Source organism: Leuciscus leuciscus (genome assembly GCF_965113295.1).
Source record: "Leuciscus leuciscus genome assembly, chromosome: 20".
NCBI lineage: Eukaryota > Metazoa > Chordata > Actinopteri > Cypriniformes > Leuciscidae > Leuciscus > Leuciscus leuciscus.
In genome coordinates, this window is record NC_138744.1 from 30,258,515 (window position 1) to 30,278,144 (window position 19,630).

The 19,630-nt window shown below is 37.3% G+C and overlaps 2 protein-coding genes across 9 annotated transcripts in view; both read left to right on the forward strand.

Moving 5' to 3' along the window:
- The window catches only part of adamtsl4 (ADAMTS-like 4), a 64,170-nt gene extending 54,800 nt beyond the window's left edge, over positions 1-9,370 (forward strand). For 2 of the 3 annotated variants that reach the window (XM_082150261.1, XM_082150262.1), the window contains exons 11-17: positions 1,036-1,165; positions 1,987-2,191; positions 3,860-4,033; positions 4,160-4,339; positions 5,460-5,639; positions 5,728-5,872; positions 6,726-9,370. In XM_082150261.1, the coding sequence (XP_082006387.1) occupies positions 1,036-1,165; positions 1,987-2,191; positions 3,860-4,033; positions 4,160-4,339; positions 5,460-5,639; positions 5,728-5,872; positions 6,726-6,856 (1,145 nt within the window). In that variant the 3' untranslated portion in view covers positions 6,857-9,370. The remainder of the gene's footprint in view (positions 1-1,035; positions 1,166-1,986; positions 2,192-3,859; positions 4,034-4,159; positions 4,340-5,459; positions 5,640-5,727; positions 5,873-6,725) is intronic. The other variant, XR_014200723.1, reaches the window with a different exon arrangement.
- Positions 9,371-13,024: 3,654 nt separating this feature from the next.
- celf3b (cugbp, Elav-like family member 3b) overlaps positions 13,025-19,630 on the forward strand; it is a 53,082-nt gene continuing 46,476 nt past the window's right edge. For 5 of the 6 annotated variants that reach the window (XM_082150395.1, XM_082150399.1, XM_082150397.1 and 2 more), the window contains exons 1-2: positions 13,025-13,304; positions 14,234-14,538. In XM_082150395.1, coding sequence (XP_082006521.1) covers positions 14,394-14,538 — 145 coding nt within the window. In that variant the 5' untranslated portion in view covers positions 13,025-13,304; positions 14,234-14,393. The remainder of the gene's footprint in view (positions 13,305-14,233; positions 14,539-19,630) is intronic. The other variant, XM_082150396.1, reaches the window with a different exon arrangement.

Sequence of the window (19,630 nt, forward strand, 5' to 3'; positions counted from 1 at the left end):
CTCAATGTTACAATGTTTTTTTTATGAACATACATTTACATCTATATCCCAACTCAGGCTTCTGTCAAATATATATATAAAAAAAAAAATATTCCTTTCATGCAAAGCTAAATTTTCAGCATCATTACTCCACTCTTCAGTGTCACATGATGTCACTATTTCTTCTTATTATCAATGTTTAAAACAGTTGTGCTGCTTCATATTTTTTGATGAATAGACCATTCAAAACAACAGCATTTGTTTTAAATGGAAATCTTTTTTAACATTATAAAGGTATTTACTGTCACTTTTAATCAATTTAATGCATCCTGTAAAAAAGCATTAATTTATATAAAAAAAATACTATTTTACTGACCCCACATTTTTTAACAGTAGTGTTTGCCTATGCCTATATTTTCCCCATCTGCTACAAGCAGTTCTGCTATTGAGTGATCAGTCACATGACATTTACATGAATCTCCTCTTACGACTTTGCACCGGTTGACACCACACACTATTGCTTTGAGTGGCTCTTCTATAACCTGTGATCCAGAGTGGACGCGGTGGATTAATGTTGTTTATTTGTAAAAGGCGAGCTGGAAACACTCAGAGAACATGAACCCACTGCCTACTGACATATGAAGAAAGCCAAGCATTGTGGAACAGAACGTACATGTGCCAAACTGTTAGGGAGTTTCTCTATAGGGCTGTTAGTGTGTTCGAGGGGGTTTCTCAGCTCGCTTGCCACTGTTTTTTATTAAGCTGATTTACCCAGTGTTAGTTTGCTATCTGCTGCCTCCTTCTGGTATGTTTAAAGAGCTAGGGGCGTTTGCAAGCAAACATCACTCACTATTACTATTCCACAGATTTAGTGATTGTAAACAGAAAAGAACCAAAGCAATATCTAGAGAGCAGAATATCACAGAGATTTGAGGGTGTAAACAACCACCCAGAACACCTTGCCATTAATTTTTACACCACTCACCACTAAAAAATGATGTGTTATGTGTGTATGTTTGTTTTTTGACTTGTATGTATGTGTTTGTGTATATTCAGGCTCTCAGTACAGAGAGATTGTGTGTGTGAATAGACACACAGAACAGGAAGTCCATGAGAGGAGGTGCGACTCTGCAACCAAACCCGTGGCAGAGGAGGAACCCTGTAATGTTCATCCTTGTCCACCATTGTGAGTAACTGTGCATGTACAGTACACACAATACTGTTCAAAAATGTGGGTTCAGTAAGAAATTCAATTTTTAATGAGCAAGGATGCTTTAGATTGATCAAAGTGATGGTAAAGACATATATAATGTTACAAAATATTTCTATTTTGAACTTTCTATTTTCAGGGAGCGCAGTGATAAATCCCCTTAGGGTAAACAGAACAGAACCAACATAAATGTATTGCAGATATCATTAATGTTCTTAATGACTGTAATTTAATGTGACTCCATGAATCAAGATCAATGCCAGTCTGATGACCTACTTCTACTGACTAGCCAATAAAAGTGCAACATGAAATGGCACTAAAACATAAAACTACTCACCCTGAGCTCCATTTGCAAGATTTGCATGCCAAGTTGGCCTCTTTTCCCAAGCCATGACCGCGTCCATATTCTCCTCTTTCGCTTACTTTTCAGCACACATAAAAAACACAATTGCCAAAGGTCGATTCATCTTGCTCTATATGTTCACCACTAACGCATGCTGATGACGTTTTATTCTTCTATACTAACTTGGTCGTAGCCTACGATTCAATAGGTGTCATCATCGTACAGTCTACAGTACAGTCCATCATACAGTTCAGAGAAGACCCAACATGTAGACCCAAGTTTATTAGATCCATATTGTACAGTGTTATTTTGCACTGATCTTATATGATTGCTGAAATTGCACAGACTGTGGCAGGCATTACATTAAATGAATATAGATTGTTGTTTTGGGTTAATATGTATATCTCAGTTAACTTGTGTGTGTGTGTGTGTGTGTGTGTGTGTGTGTGTGTAGCTGGGATACAGGCGTGTGGTCGGAGTGCAGTGTTTCCTGCGGTTGGGGTGTGCAGCAGCGTCACATACAGTGCAGGCAGAGTTTTGGGAACCGTTCAACGATGGTTCACCCTCAGCGCTGCTCCAGTCTCTCGCGCCCCAATGCCACTCAGCCCTGCCACCCGCGCGTGTGCTCCCACTGGGAGATCAGCACCAACTGGAGCACGGTAAGACACGTGTGCGTCAGATGGACTTGCTTACTTTTTTATTAGTGCTGGGCAAAGATTAATCGCGATTAATCGCATCCAAAATAAAAGTTTGTGTTTGCACAATATATGTGTGTGTACTGTGTATAATTATTTTGTATATATAAATACACACATATGCATGTATTTATTTAAGAAATATTTGCATGTATATACTGTATATGTATTTATACATAATTTATATTATATATAAATATAAATAATTTATATATAAATAAAAAAATCTTAAATATATACATGTTTATGTGTGTATTTATATATACAAAATAATTATACACAGTACACACACATATATTATGCAAACACAAACTTTTATTTTGGATGCGATTAATCGCGATTAATCTTTGCCCAGCACTATTTTTTATATCATTTTCTTTTAGTATTATTCTGTATATTTTGTAAATATTATGTGTAGTAATGTTTTTGTATATTTTGAGCACCTGTGTTTTTTCTGTTCTTGTTGCATCTTTAAAGGGGACCTATTATGCAAAATTCTCTTTTATAAGGTGTTTGAACACAGATGTGTGTAAACAACTAGCCTATAATGGTAAAAATCCACCCACTCCTTTTTTAGAATCCCCATAAATCATAAACAGTGTCTCCAAACGAGCGGCTCCATATTTCCCCCTACTCTTATGTAAGCCCCACCTATGATTGGTGACGATCGGCCTTATTAGCATAGATCCCGCCCTGAGTGACCTCGCCATTACTGTTTCCTCACTGTAGCAGCTGGAGATATGTAATGTCTGTGCCAAAAAACATTACAAATGTTCTGTTATTGGATGTACCAACGAACATAAGAGTATCCATAGACTCCCAGCATCTGAGCCACTAAGGACACCTTGGTTGAATTTCATTTATGAAGGAAATGTGCAGAATAAAGTCGTTAAAGTGTTATATATCCTTTTATGCTGGACTGCTTTACAAACAAGGGTCAGTTCAACGCTGGATTTGCACAAAAGTTGTTTCTGAAAGATTTTTAGATTAACATGATGGTACATACTCCGCTGTTGCCGGAGTATCTGAAGCACTAGCTGTAAAGGCTCCGCCCTCTTCTGGAAAGGGGCAGCAGCTCATTTGCATTTAAAGGGACACACACAAAAATGGCTTGTTTTTACTCAAACTCAAATAGGGGCAAATTTTTACAAATTATAGGCTAATAAATGATATGACTCTTCACATACATATACTAGAGACTAATATTACATCTTACAAAGGGACATATAATAGGTCCCTTTAAATTCCTTTCCTTTAAGCCTCCAGTGCAGCTACACATATGCAGATGGTTATTTTTGGTCACTGCATCTCGCTGTTTTTTGTCCCACCACAAGCATTGCATTTTTAAGATGCTGCATCAAGTTGAAAATAGTCTTTTAAATTTGTGTCTTGTGAATTGAGACCCCTGTATTGTTCCATATTGCTTTCTGTCTAGCTGTTTTTTATAGGCAAAAATGTGTCTTTCTTGTGCTAATGAAACATGTTCTTGCTACAGTAGTTGTTCAGGCAACCAACTGACTAGTTGATTTGGAAAATCTGTTGTTTTGCTCTAGTCTTCTGTGTTTATCTCCAGACACACATAGACGTGTTTGAGCTGTCTGCATGTATGATGATGCATCTTTTTCCCCCCAGTGTTCAGTGGATTGTGGAGTGGGAAAGAGAACCAGGAGTGTACGCTGTGTCAGTAACCATGGTAGCACTATGAGTGACAGGGAGTGCAATGACAGGCTCCGCCCACAGCGCACCGAGGACTGTCACATGGGTCCTTGTGTCACTAATTGGTACTTCACGGATTGGACAAACACTGTGAGTATTGACCCGTGAGACTCATGCTTGCACTTGATTTGCAAAAAAGGTCATTTTGTAAATGCATATATTCATATAGAGATATTTAATCAAATGGGGTATTGTTTCTCTCTCTTTCTCTCTCAGTGTTCTGCGACGTGCGGGCCGGGTGTCCAGCGGAGAGAGGTGGTGTGTTTGACCGGTGGAGGCAGGAGAGAAGGAGACGGTGGAGTGGAATGTGTGGCAGAGAAACCGGCTGATATGAAGGCCTGTAACGGGGGTCCCTGTACATCCACCCACCTGTGGTACACTGGACCCTGGGGACAGGTGAGGCCCGTGTGTCTACCGCAAAAATCTAGCAATTATGTTCCAATGTCAAGGTCTATGTAAGAATAGAATAGAAATATATTATAGAATATAGAATAGAAGAACACGTCAATGAATTAAGTGGAATAATAGAAAAGAATAAAATAGAAATATGAATAAAAGAACAACATCAAAGAAAATTTAATAAATTGTAATAAAATGAAACAGAACAAAATATAGTAGAACAATGTAGAATAGAAGAACAATGAATAGAACAGAATACATTTGAATAGAATAAAGTTAAAAACAATGTGGAATGGAATAACTGACTTGTACAGAAAAATTAGAAGCCAATTAGAATAAAGATTAGAATAAATAGAAATAGAATAGAATGTAGAATAGAACAACATCAAAGAAAAGCCAATACAATTAAATTGAACAAAATAAAATATTATAGAATAGAATAACAATAACGTTAAAATAATTCAATTAGATCATTTAAAAAAAGAACAGAATGACATCAAATAAACCTAATAGAAGGAAATAGAACAAAATAAAATAGAGTGGAATATTGTTCATTAGAGCAGAATAAAGTTGCATAGAATAAAGATGGATAGAATAGAACAAAGTTAAATGTAGAATAGAACTAGCCAATAAGAATAGTTAAAATAATTATAATTAGAACATTCTAAAATAGAATAAAATAATGTAGAATAGAATAACACTAAAGAAACTTAAGAAAATGAAATGGAACAAAATAAAATCTTATAGAACCATGAAGAATAGAACAGAATGAAATTGCACAGAATAAAGTTGGAAAAATATAATAAATGTAGAACAATGAATAATACAATTCAATTAGAATAAAGTTAAAATAAATCAATTAGAGCATTCTAAAAATGTAAAAGAATAATGTAGAATGACATCAAAGAAACCTCATTAAATTACAAATTAAAAACTAAAATAGAATAAAACCATGTAGAATAGAATAAAGTTGCATAGAATAAAGATGAAAGGAGTAGAACAAAGTTAAATGTAGAACTGTAGAATAGAACAACATTAAACAGAATAGAATAGAATAGAATAGAACAGAACAGAACAGTGAACTGTCTTTGAGTGTGTGTTCACTCTCTGTCAACAGTGTAACGCAGTGTGTGGGAACGGCACCCAGCGCAGGGACGTCATCTGTGTGAAGAAGACAGGAAGTGACTTCACCGTGAGCGGCACCAGTGAGTGCTCCCACCTGGAGAAACCGTTCCCAGTGCAGTCGTGTGAACTGGAGCCCTGCAAACCACAGTGGTTCACCACCGAATGGAGCACGGTGAGGATGACATCATCTCTCAATCAGTCTGTCCTTCAGGGTCTTCCCTTATTCTGCTGTTATTAAGTGTTCCTCTGTTCCGGTGTAGTGCTCTCGCTCCTGTGGCGAAGGGGTGCAGACGCGGGAGGTCCGGTGTCTCACAGCAGACAAACAGTACAGTGCAGTCTGCCATCTCGACACCAAACCTGCGCATGAGCAGGCCTGTAACACCATTCCCTGCAGTCCCTTTGAAGGTGTGTGTCAGTGTGTTCATGTATCGTGCCAGGATTTTCAAACTGGGGTCCGGGAAAAGTTTAGAGAAAAGCAGCGATATATACATTTGATTAAAATAAAACGTTATTTAAATAAATAAATAATAAATGTATAGATTAGACAAAAAAATTATTTTTGTAAATAAATAAACTTTGTTTAAATAAAATAAAATAAATAAATAACATTTTTATTTAAATAAAAAATAAATAGGTACATAAATAAAAACATTTGATTAAAATGTAAATATAATTTGATTAAAATTATACATTTAATAAAACTAAATAAACAAATAAAACTTGATTTAAATAAAAAGAGTGTAAATATGTAAAAGAAAATTAAACTAGCTAAATAAATAAATAAATTTGATTAACATGAAAACAATTATAATTTGTATTTAAATAAATATATAATAAATTAACACATTAGATAAAAATAAATATATCAAAATAAATAAACAAAAATTTGTTTATAAATAAATAAAAACATTTGATTAATATACATTAATACACTTTGATTAAAAATATATAATACTTTTTTTTTTAATGAAAATAATTTGATTAAAAAAAAAATCAAATATATCTAACTTACAAAACACAGTATATTGATTAGAAAAAAACGCTATGATGTAATGTAATAGAAACTAAATATTTTAAACACTTATAATAGAAATTTGTCACAGTATTAATTGGATCTTTTTCTTTCTTTGCCTTTAAATTATAGGATGGGGGTCCCTCGTATGAGGATGATCATATTTGGGGGTCCATGGCATCTAACAGATTGAAAAGCCCTGGTTTAGATTATAATCCCTCTCTCTTCCTATCTCTCTCTTTGTAGATGAGAACTGTAAAGACAGACGACATAACTGTGTAATGGTGGTCCAGGCTCGACTCTGCGTCTACTCCTATTACAAGACCGCCTGCTGTGCGTCCTGTACCCAGAGTGCTCAGCGGGCCAAGAGACATTAACCCTAGACAAGTCACAGAGATTCACTACGAGCCAACCAGAGCCAAAACTCAGCCAATCAGTGATCGCATTATAGTTCTATCACCGGAGACAGCCAATCAGAGGCCAGACACGTTCAAATTCCACCTTGAACTGAGCTGAGATCAGGATCCCTATAAAAAGAAAAAAGTTTTAAAATGTTATCACATATGGGCTCAAATGATTGACAGTAGCCCTTTCCTTATTGTTGAAGAGTCAGCGGCAGTGCTAGGACTGTTCAGTACACTATACTGTCAAATACTTAACCATTCCTTAAACAAGTGCACTGATGTCACAAGTCCTCGTTATGGACATATATATGAAGATATTGTTAAGTGAGAACAATTCTAGAAGTTGCTTTTGTGCTTTTGTCACACATGAAGTGTTTCATAGCTGTTTCTTTTAATTGCAAGTCAATCAGAATATCCGGAATCAGAATCACTAGTATTTGAACTAGTATTCCGTCTCATTTAGCCGCTTTATGAGGCGACAGAGTTGTGTGACCAAACTATGACAAAACACAGATAAAACATCAGTTACACACATAATGTGCATCCTTCACTCCTCATTGAGGTTTTGGTAAGAAAGTGAAAAGGAGAGAAAGAATGCATCCATTTGTTTTCATGTGAATGCACATGATTGCATACCTGTAATTATTGCCTACAAATTACAGAAGCAGCAATAGATTATTATACAAGCATCAATTCTCCCCTCTGGCTTTGTGTCAGTCCCCTAAATTGTAAGATAGTAGAACGGAATTGATTGCAGTGTGAACAGAAATCTACCATGAATCTAGTCCACATACATCACTTCTGGGATATAAATAGAAGATGAGCGGTATTTGATTTAGTCTTCATTCTTTAGGTCGGTTTTGTCTGAATGTATATCAGTCGTTCAGTGTTCCATGTTTTAGTGATTTTATTTTTTTGTGAAATGTTTTTGCTTTTTATTTGTTTGTTTGTTTGTTTATGTCTGGTTGTTTTTATTGGTTGCCCACAATATAAATTAAAATATGGCCATCACAGAGTCAACATACATTTCAGAAGCACTACCTGTTTTAATATCATAATTATAAAGCACAAAGCATTTTTGTGCTTTTCATTTTGTGTAAAATAAGGCCTCTGATAAATGGTTTCTATAGATATGTGCACATGCAGAATACATTTAGGACAGCATCGCTTGTGCGGTTTATTCATTGCATAAGTATTAAATATGCAAATAATATAGTCATTTAGCCAAAGCGATGTACAATGTAAGACCATTGCCCTGTGGTTCAAATACTCAAGGGTTTCTAGTATCAGCGGTCAAATGTGAACTTTCTGTTACCAGCCCATAGCTATAACTACAAGGGTGACATAACCACACTGATTGCAAATAATCCCTCTAATTTAGTGTAAAAATACAGTGAGTGAGTGAGTCTGAGTGAGTGAGTCTGAGTAAGTGAGCGAGTGTGTGAGTGAGTCTCAGTGAGTGAGCGAGTGTGAGTGTGAGTGTGAGTGAGTCTGAGTAAGTGAGCGAGTGTGTGAGTGAGTCTGACTGAGTGAGCGAGTGTGAGTGTGAGTGAGTGAGTGAGTCTGAGTAAGTGAGCGAGTGTGAGTGTGAGTGAGTGAGTCTGAGTGAGTGAGTGAGTGAGTGAGTGAGCGAGTGAGCGAGTCTGTGAGCGAGTGAGTCTGAGTGTGAGCGAGCGAGTAGGCGTGTGAGTGAGTGAGTCTGAGTAAGTGAGCGAGTGTGTGAGTGAGTCTGAGTGAGTGTGAGTGAGTCTGAGTAAGTGAGCGAGTGTGTGAGTGAGTGAGTCTGAGTGAGTGAGTGAGTGAGTCTGTGAGCGAGTGAGTCTGAGTGTGAGCGAGCGAGTAGGCGAGTCTGAGTGAGTGAGAGAGTGAGTGAGTAATTGAGTGAGTGAGTGAGCGAGCGAGTTTGAGTAAGTGAGTGAGTGAGCGAGCGAGTGAGTCTGAGTGAGTGAGTCTGAGTGAGCGAGTCTGAGTGTGTGAGCGAGCGAGTAATTGAGTGAGTGAGCGAGCGAGTTTGAGTGAGTGAGCGAGCGAGTCTGAGTGAGTGAGCGAGCGAGTCTGTGTGAGTGAGTAGGTTTAGGGGTAGAGTTAGTCTAAGGGGAGAGAATATACAGTTTGTACAGTATAAAAATCATTATGTCTATGGAAAGTCCCCATAAAACATGGAAACCCATCGTGTGTGTGCATGTGTGTGTGTGTGTGTGAGTTTATGTACATATTTTGTATGTATATTATCACATGCGTTTAGACTGGTAGCAGAGACTCTTTAGATGAATAAAAATATGCTTTTATATACGAAACAGGAGACATAGTTATTTATCTATGATAAAATACATATAATTTATTTTTTTCTTAAATGGATCACTTACTGTCTTTGGAAATTCAAGATCAACTTGTCATTGTTATACATTTATGTTGCTTTGATATGGAATAAACAGTGTGTGCAGATTTTACCAATTATTATTCATAATAAACAAACCTAAAACCGTACTGCTGTTTTCTCATCAGTGCTGAAACTATGCTGATCTCATATAAATAAATGTTAATATAAATATTGTAATTACATACGGGTTGCACAATAAGTAAAGTTACTCCTGAGGAAAAAGTCAAGCATAATTTCTTTGCCGATGATGTGGTTTGATATATTGTGTCTAATGCAGTGACAATCACACATCAAATACCTTTTGTGGTCTCTTGTATGTGAAAAATATATATATATATATGAATAAAACGTTCATGTAGATTAACTAATAGAATGCTATATGGTGATGTAATGTAAATCAATGTTATTGAAAGTTATTACTTATAGAGCCCATTAGACAAAAACCTTTTCATGTGTATTTTTATAGTCACGTCTTTTAAGAACTGTTTACTGAATGGTTCATTGGGAACCAAAATGGTTCTTCAATGGCATCACTGTGGAAAACCCCTTTTGGAACCTTAATTTTTTTAAGAGTGTGAAGAACATTTTAAAGAAATCTATAAGGAACCTTTTGTGCAATGGAAAGATTATATGAAGGTTCTTCATGGAAACAGATCCCAATTAAAATTAAGTTTTTAATGTTGTTTATATGTCTGTGTTGTGTTTTTAATATACAGTACTTTAAAGTCACCATGAAATCAATTTTTACAATTCGTATTTTTATATGTAATATTGTAGTGTTTATTATAAATGATTTATAAATTTTTTTTTATTAATGTGCCCTTATATTCTTTAATCAAATATGTTATCCTTCCCTCCCCCCTCGAAACGACTTCTCTTCTCTTCCTGTCATGTGCTATGGCGCGAGGGCGTGGCAACTCCCCTCAAACCGTTAGTCTGCTATGAGCGAGAGATGGAGAGGAGGAGCGCTAAAGTAAAACCCTGCCCTCCATTCAATATTCCGTTTCACTTGGAAATACGTCACAACACTGGAGAAAAGTCGTTTGTAACTTCCGGTTTATGGCGACTTTAAGACAAACCATGTGCAAATTCATAAGTCGACACCATTGCTGAGTATTTTAAAAACACGGTTTGAAATCGCTGGTGTTTCTGATGTCACAAACTACCTTGTAACCAATCAGATCAACGTGTGATCGTCAACGAGTGGGTGAGTGGAGGCGGGGCTCATTTGCATATTCATAGAACCGCGTATACTAAAGGGTCTAGAGTTACATTCCAGCTATTTTAAGGTATGAAGAAAGGTTTTTTTCAAGGATTTTTTATTTTTAAATATGTCATTTTGGTGATTAAAGATGAGTTTAAAGGGATACAATTATTGACCAGGGGGACTTTAAGATCCTTTATACTCGACAGCAATGATCCAGTCTCACCAGCAGGGTTCAGTGATGCCGCTCTCTGCTCGTACATGTGAGCAACAACAACTTATCAAGTATTATCAAAGGTAGACCTTTCCCAAGACCATCTAAATCACAGTCCTGTCTGAGATAATGTAGGCTTTATGCCGATACAGCATGTGTGAAGAGGAGGGGTCGGGGATCTGGATCTGGGGGCACTAGAGGCAGATGGTGACCTTTTCACAGTAAATCACTCTGAAACCTGTCTCATCCCACCAAGCACATTTAGGTCACGGGGCTCCAAGCGAGACTCAAGGGTTAAAATGTCTTGTTTCTGCAGCAAAAGCAATGTGAAAAACTAATTGATATTACATTGTTTGATTTGTTATTAATAATATTAAGAACAAACAATTCATCCACCTTAAAGGGATAGTTCACCGAAAAATGAAAATGATCCCATGATTTACTCACCCTCAAGGTATATGACTTTCTTCTTTCAGCTAAACATAGTCTGAGTAACATATATATTTTTAAATCCTTCTCTTCCAAGCTTTATAATGGGAGTGAACAATGAGATTTTGAGGCCCAAAAAAAGCACATCCATCTATCATAAAAGTAATCCATACGGCTCCAGAGGGTTAATAAAGGCCTTCTGAAGCGACTTGCAGTATTGATACTGAGTAAAGATTTTCCAAGTATCTAGTAAAAAATATACTTGAGTGAAAGTAAAAGGTACAATTTTAAATTGGACTTAAGTATTAAAAAACAAAGTAATTTAGCAAAAATAAAAATGACAGTGAAGTTTCTTGTTTGTGCATTTTGAATAATTTTCTCTATGCAAATTGTATGGATTGATGAGGAAGGAATGTAAATACATTTGTATGTACAACAATTAAAAAAGCATCACATTGGAACACAAAAACACTTTTAAACTGTGAGATCTGATGCAGTGATCTGATCTGATACAAATACATGTATTCCAGACAGAATACAGAATGTGTGTTGAGTTAACAAGCCCTAAATCTACCTCTGAAAGACTGTAAGCTAAATTGCTTAAAATGGATTGATGACGACTGAGGCTTATGACAAGTGATATGAATAGAATTAACATACAATACTGACTTCTAAAGCCACCACTTAAAAAAAAAAATTCTATCCAGTTCTTCTGTCTGGAACAATAATACACTGTCTTTGTACAAGAAGCATTTTGCGTTTTTTCTCTATATGCGATTTAATTACGTTATTCGGCATATCATGAGCTCTAGCCGTGGTGCTGAAGGCTAAATCAAATTGTAAAGATTTTTTTGTGTGTGTGTTTTACAAGGGTTTCAAACGCTGCTCGTCCATTTAGATAGCCCGGACTGTTTTATAAATCCTCCTCTAACATTAAATTCCAATATGATGTGCTTTATACATTAGTTAATGGCGCGTAACGTTCCAGGGATGACAGCAGTTGTAAAGCGCGCGCACGAAGCCTTCAGCACCACGGTCAGAGCTCAAGGCTAGAACAATAGGAGGTTCAGGGACTGTCAACCAATAGCATGATCTCATCAAAAACAGAAGCTAATGTTTACACCAAAACCAGTGCAAGATTTTTGGTGCTTGGGTTTTCCCTAAAAGTAGGAAATCACCATGAAATCAAAATTGATGATTCTTATTTATTTGTAAGGATAATTGCAGTGTTTATTATGATTTATCTGTGCACATCATCATTATTATTTTTTAAATCCATGTGCAATCTTTAATCAAAATAACTTCTCTTTGATGATGTGTTTACTGGCATGAGGGCGGGGAAACCTGTCACTCACATCAGATCAACCAATCGCAACCCACAACCATCCAATCAATTCCCGATGGACAAAATCAAGTCCGGCCCTACATTTGTTCTTGTTCAAAAAGCCATTTCACTCAATATAGGCTACGTCACAATAGGGAAGAAAAAGACTATATGTTTCATGCAGACTTGATCTGTAAAGTAGGCCTATGTAGCTATTATTTTAATGTATACTGTACGTAGCCTATAATGTTACATAATTTTCAGGCAATGTTTCAGTAAAAACTGAACAAAAACTACAAGCCAAAAACTACAAATCATAGTGTAGGCTAGCCTACTAAATGTGCTAAAATCCTCACTCGTTTCCGGTTTTGGCCTACAAAAATACATCATAGAAGGATCGGCTGTTTATGTGAGACTTTATCTTAAACAATATCTTTTCAAATAGTATTGATTGAAATAGTATCCTCTGGTTTGTTTGTTTTTGCTAACAGAAGTGTAAGTTGCAGACGATCCCTGCCTGCTTCATCACGAACTTGTCAACAGCTCGTGAGAGGGAGACACCGGCGTGTGACGTCACATCTTAATTAGAGATGTGGAAACGAGAACAAACACATAGTAAACCGCGCAGATGAGATACGGGGAACAACAGACGTGCTTTGGATGAATCTTTCAATTGCTTTATTTTATAGCTTACACAATATTAATAACAGCACATTATAGCAGAGATAGGCTACTGACCGAAACTGTGATTTACAAATGAAATAGTGTGTGAGTGACAGCGAGCGTGAGCAACAGTCACGCGCGGATCTCTGGAGATACAGAACGACAAGCGCGGGGATTTACAGAGGTTTTGATAATAAACCATTCTAGGTGAGCTGTTTTTAGTTTTTATCAGTGTGTGTATGTGTGTGTTTCCTCTTGTGTAAATACGGTCTGTTACCGGTTAACGGTGACGGACAAAGAGCCTCACAGCCCCCGCAGCCTAAACAAAGGATGCGCTCGTGCACACTATATCTGTATCGCTGTCTGTGGAAATTAAAGAGCAGATGATCTGCCATCATTCTGGGAATCTTTTATTAATTACGTTAAGATTCCATAATTGTTTCTGTATAATCACTGTATTGACAAGCGAAAGAGCTCTCGTTATTTTTTTAGCATTTAAAACTATTCGAACGTATGATTTGTTCTTTTTTGTTAATTTATTCATGAAATACTCGGTTGACTTTCTATTTGAATGCCTCTATTTTAGCTATACATAAAGCAGGTAGGCTAATAAACAACAGCTATAGTAATGAATTAAGATGAGCTGCCTGGTAACCTAAAATTGGCATTATCAAACAGGCTATATTATTTAAAATGACTGAATCAACCTTGCTACATTAGGTCACACCGATGAGGCCATTTTAAACGATCATATTTTTTAGGCATTTACCACTTACTTTTTACAATCAGTATTGGTAACTCTTTACAATAAGGTTGTAGGCTTATATGTTAACAATTAGTTACAATGGTAAACATGATTTAACAATAAACCCTACAGCATTTATTATTCTTGGTTAATGTTCATTTTTAGCATATCCAAAAACAGATATCAATAGTGTATTTATAAATAAGCATTGATGATTATTTTGATAAAAAGTATTGTTTTTGTACGCTCATAATACCGAATACATTTACATATAACATATATTACATATATTTTAAAGTATTACTCTATAACATAATGAAGCTAAAGTGATGCTTAAAGTGTGGATCCATTCATCCATTCATTGTGTTTTGATCACACCCCGCCTCCACAGGCACCATCCACACCTCCATACTCTCTCTCTCTCTCTCTCTCTCTCTCTCTCTCTCTCTCTCTCTCTCTCTCTCTCTCTCTGTCTGTCGCTCACTCTCTGCACGTTCATCTCGCGTCCTGACCCAGGCAGTGCCTCTGACTTTCTCCGCATCATCGACCCAATGAAGGAGGCCGACGCCATCAAACTCTTCATCGGGCAAATCCCACGCAATCTGGAGGAGAAGGACCTGAAGCCCATCTTTGAGCAGTTCGGCAAGATCTACGAGCTGACTGTGATCAAGGACAAGTACACGGGCATGCACAAAGGTAAGGAGACGGGCACGAGTTTCAGGCTCCAGCACTGTGTGGAGGGGACGGGGGCTGAACGTACCCAGTCACGACTCACACGTGTGGTGTGTATTTAAATAAACAGTGTTATTTAACCCTCTCTTTACAGTATTGCTCATGTGCATGCTCATTTGACTCGAGCTTCTGAAGTGTTTGTAATAAAATCATCACCTGCAAACAGGGGGGCATGAGAGGGCAACAAACAGGGCATTTTATTGTACAATATACTTGTCTGTATATCAGTGATTTGCCTTTGTTTACGTCATTGGCTGGTGTGATGGTAGGGACAGGAGCAGCACGCGCCTGCAGGAGCTTCAAGCGTGACAGTGCACAGCACAGCATGAGTTCTGTATTACTATAAAAAGGGACAGTATACCAGGAAAGCTCTCTCACCATCTCTCTGTTGTCATCTTTATGAACCTGTTTTCTGTGCCTTGCGGTTGAATATTAGGTTTCCACTCTGCTGTTTAACTCTGTTCTGGGTGTTTGCTTACACTCATGTCTTCCAGGGTTGAATGAACCCATATTTGGGGGCTTGACCGGGATTTAATCATGTGGATTTCTCAGTGGTTTAAGCCGCTGAGGTGATAAACAAAGAAATACCTTAAAGGGATAGTTCACCCAAACATGAAAAATGTGTCATCATTTACTCAAACCTACATAATTTATTTTTCTCCTTGGAACACAAAAGGTGATTTATTTTCTAATTAGTGCCATTAAAGCAGCAGTAGGACAAAAAGTGATAATCATTCATAACTCATGCACTATACACTCTCAGAAAAAAAGGTACAAAAGCTGTCACTGGGACAGTACCCTTCAAAAGGGTTCTAATATGTACCATTTAGGTACTAATATGTACACGTTTGGTACCAATATGTACCTTTGAGGGACTTATATGCACTCTTTAGGTACAAAGGTGTACCTTTTGAAAAGGTACCGCCACAGAGACAGCTTTTGTACCTTTTTTTCTGAGAGTGTAGTCCAAGTCCTTAAGTAATATGATGATTTAAGTAGTTAATTGAAATTATTTGCTTCTGCTGTAGCTCACATGTGGTGGCATTAGATGTGTTGCAATAGGTTTGATGTTAGTGATCTGGTCGCAAAGCACATAAAAAAATAAAAAAATAAAAAGTATTCAAATGACATTCGGACATTTTTTTTTAATAATGACTTTAAAAGAAATAGTTAATTCTTTCCTCATTTCATCATTCCAAACCTATGACTTTTTTTCTTCTGTGAAACATAAAATAAGATATTCTGAAGAATATTGGTAACCAAACCCAAAAAAAAAAAAAAAACTCTCAAAATATCTTCTTTTATGCTTCAGTGAAGAGAAATGTCATATAGATTTAAGTCTGTTCTTCACACATCATATGACTTAACATGAAATATAGCGCTCAAGTCAAATGGACTACTGATGCCGTATTTACAAAACATTTTATCTTACCACTAAGAGTTCTTCTCAATGGCAGTAAAAGATTGTAGTTATGAGTTTTCTCTTAAAACCTATTCCCAAAGCTGCTGATACCAACTTTTACTAAGTAATAGAGAGAAGTCTTAAGCTAAGAGTAAGGCGGGGGTTGACCCTGTTGCTATGGATGATGTCAACACGCTTACTAACTATGCTCACAGCAGTGATTGGGGAGGAGTCTCTGTTAGTGATATAAATATTGTAGAACGAGGTATCTTGTTGCCATATTCAAATTAAGATTATGAAATAAATAAATTGCCATATTCAAATAAAGGTTTTAAAATGTAGGCTAAGTGTCACTTATTAGTATATGTTCAGCTAATTGTGAGCCTCTTACATGTCTGCATCTCTCAAGAGATTGCAGAATTCAAGTGACAAATGATGTTTTATAAACAGAGTTCGGGAGGAGCACATTCAAACGGTCTATCTAATCAGCTCGAGAGGAGGTATACACAGCCGAGAGCCGACTCACCTAGTTCCCTCGACAGTTTTCTGCATCCCTCCGCCACCCCGCCCTCTTGACTCATAATGTTTCACAGATTTAAGAGCTAGTTTTGGTGCTAAAATGCTTTGTGAAAAACTCTTAGAGGTATACTCTTAGACTCCTAAAAAAATTTAGGAGTCCTAAAATTAGTGACTGACATCATTATTTTTAAGAGTTTCTCCTAAATCCATAAGTTAGGAACTACTTTTAGCCTTAAGATGTTTTTATGAATACGGCCACTGATTTCTTGTTTAGCATTTTGGAGCTTAAACACCCTATAGTCCCCATTCAATTTCATTAGCCTATATGGAAGCTGAGCTGAGGTATTCTTTAAAAATTCTACTTTTGCGTTTAATGGAAAATGCAAAGTCACGGGGGGGCTTACGTAGGAACAGCCCTTCCGATTATAACCAGTTTAAAAGTCCAATCAGAATGAAAATGCTCCATGTCAACACCTCAATCGGAATAAAAATGCTCAAACCGATTGAAATTTCAGTCGGATTGAAGGGGGTGGAATAAACCTTTTCATGAACCGATCAAATGAAAGATTACACCATGTAAACGAGCTGATCCGATTACTTTGAGTGTAGCTGCTACGTCTTTCTGCGCATGCCTGGTTTTGCGCCAGATAATTCTGTCAGCTAACATAATGCCTTCTTTTTGTGATCCAATGTGGATTCTGATCACCGTATAAGGTAGGAATATTTATACCATACCATAGTAAACATGGTAAATATGAACGCTTGAAGAAATCAGACAAATCATATAGGTTATCATAATCCTTATTTTATCTGTCAGCTTCGTCTCTTTATACCGGATATCCTCTTTTTCTCTGACTGAAAATATAACTATCTTTCTGGGAGAGAGTGCTAAAGCTCCTCAGGTCATATTTTTGGTGGCATATTTGTAGAAATGACCATTCTTTCTAAATGTGATGTATGTCCTGTAACTAGCCTACCAAATAAACAGAAACAGACGCGACTGACTGAATAAGTTGTGTGTCCTCTTTTTTTTTTTTAAATAGACGTTCACAAACGTCATAAACGGTAAACCACTTTATTTCTGTGTGACTAATGTGCAATTTTAACACAAAATAATTCATTATGATCAATCAATGTATCGCTTTTTATTGTAAACCTGTGGTAAAACATCGATTCTTGGGTTTTAAATATTCAATTAAACAACAAAAATGCCAGCAAACGGTTGCTCTTGTTTTGCGATCACGTTGTTTCCTGTGATTTCTTTCTGATTAGTTTTCTGATAAAACTTACATTTTGTTGGTGAAATGATGGGTTTGTGTGACGTTGTTCCATTACGGGCGTGTTTTAAGTGAAGCGCTGTTGAGCTTCTGCCCGACAGTGGAAACGCAGCAGATTTTGGGCACGGTGCTACTGGCCCGAGGCTATTAGCCTGGCACAGCCCGTTTAAAGCCCTGGCTCGCACTGGCTCGACAGTGGAAACGCGGCTAATGCCTACTAACGCGACGATTAAGTGATGCACCATATTGACAGGATTGAAAATGTGGGAAATAATGAGCTTCCAGATGCGGCAGACTAGCTGTGTGCGCATGTCACAAAATGATTTCGATTGAAAGCGTCAGCACATGTAAACACCAGATCGGTTTAGATAACATCCCATGTAAACAGTCAACCGGAATCCGTCAATCAGAACGATCTCAATCAGAATAGCAAACAAGTGTGCATGTAAACGGGGCTAGTGAGGCATATGACTATCTTTGATACATTCAGTAATAAACACAATGTTCAGCTGAGATTTAACCTCTGATCTCTCGGAGCAGGTGTGGGAGGGATTGAAGCAGAGGCGGTCATGTTGGGTCAACCCATCAGAATGGTATATATATATTATTAGGGTTGTAACGATATTCACACCGAACTGAAAAAACACAATATACCGCCCATGGTACGTATCGCGATACTCTCATGGCGCACTGAACGCGCCTAGCCCTAACCCATAGTTGAGGTTGACCTCTCTTTAACTTATGTCACAAAACAAATTTTTCCTACTTGACATTTGATTAAATAGTAGCCCAGTGGTGTAACCGCGAATTCTCGTTGTCTTATGTGAGACGAATACAGCGTTGTAGCTACCATTAACCACCATTACCATTTACCCCAAATAATCGCAATAGGCTCCACGTTTTGCTACTTTCTATAAGAAACAGTGTCATTTTTCAAATTATGTCCATTTTATCACGAAATTCAAACAATGCCGGTTTGACGCTCTTTAAAAGCTACAATGTGTAATTTCTTTCGCCGCTAGGGGTCGCTAACCTCTTAAAATAACAAAGGCGTAGGTTGATGACGAGCAAATAACAGATATCAGTGCCACACGCGACTCCCGCGGATATAAAGGAATGAGGACATTTCATTCTACCGAACTACCAGCAGGTGCTCACACAGGTTCGTTTATTTGACGAATTAAACTTGTGAGGTAACGCAGCGCTGTTTCACTTGGTCTACACTATCATACTAAACAGCATTTGAGTGTGTTGAAAGTTATAATGTTATTCTATGTGTTAGTTGGTTGGCTACATGAGACAAGCTGTAAGTTAGTATGAGTAAGCTAGATCAACATTAGAAAATAACATACAGATCATATTCTAACATTTCATCATGTTGAGCTATATAACATTGATTCGTTTTATGTTCATTTGCTCAACTGTCTAATAAAGTAATGTACAAGAGCGGCGTCCCTGTCAAGTCGAAGTTAGTCGCGGACGTGGAGCTCTCGGCATCTCGAAAACGCCACGCTGATATTGATCCTTGTTTTATTTCAAATTTTGTCCCAAAGTCTGCTGGCCATGGTCCATAATGTTTGAACGAAACAACAACAGTGTGAGCTGTTAGTGCTAGATGTAACACAGTTGTCCACGTCTGTCACCATGGTTACTATGGCAGTACTAGCGGAAACCAGGGATAGACAGAGCGCAACACACCATAAATCTGAAGACCACGCCCACCGGGGGGGGGGAACAATCCAACCGTCTCCATTGACTTTGCATTGCAAGAGGCTGCCTCCTTGTCATTTATGACTTATAACAAAAGACAGAAAAATGCCTAAAAGCTGCTGTGTGACAAGGTGTACAGCAAACAAGC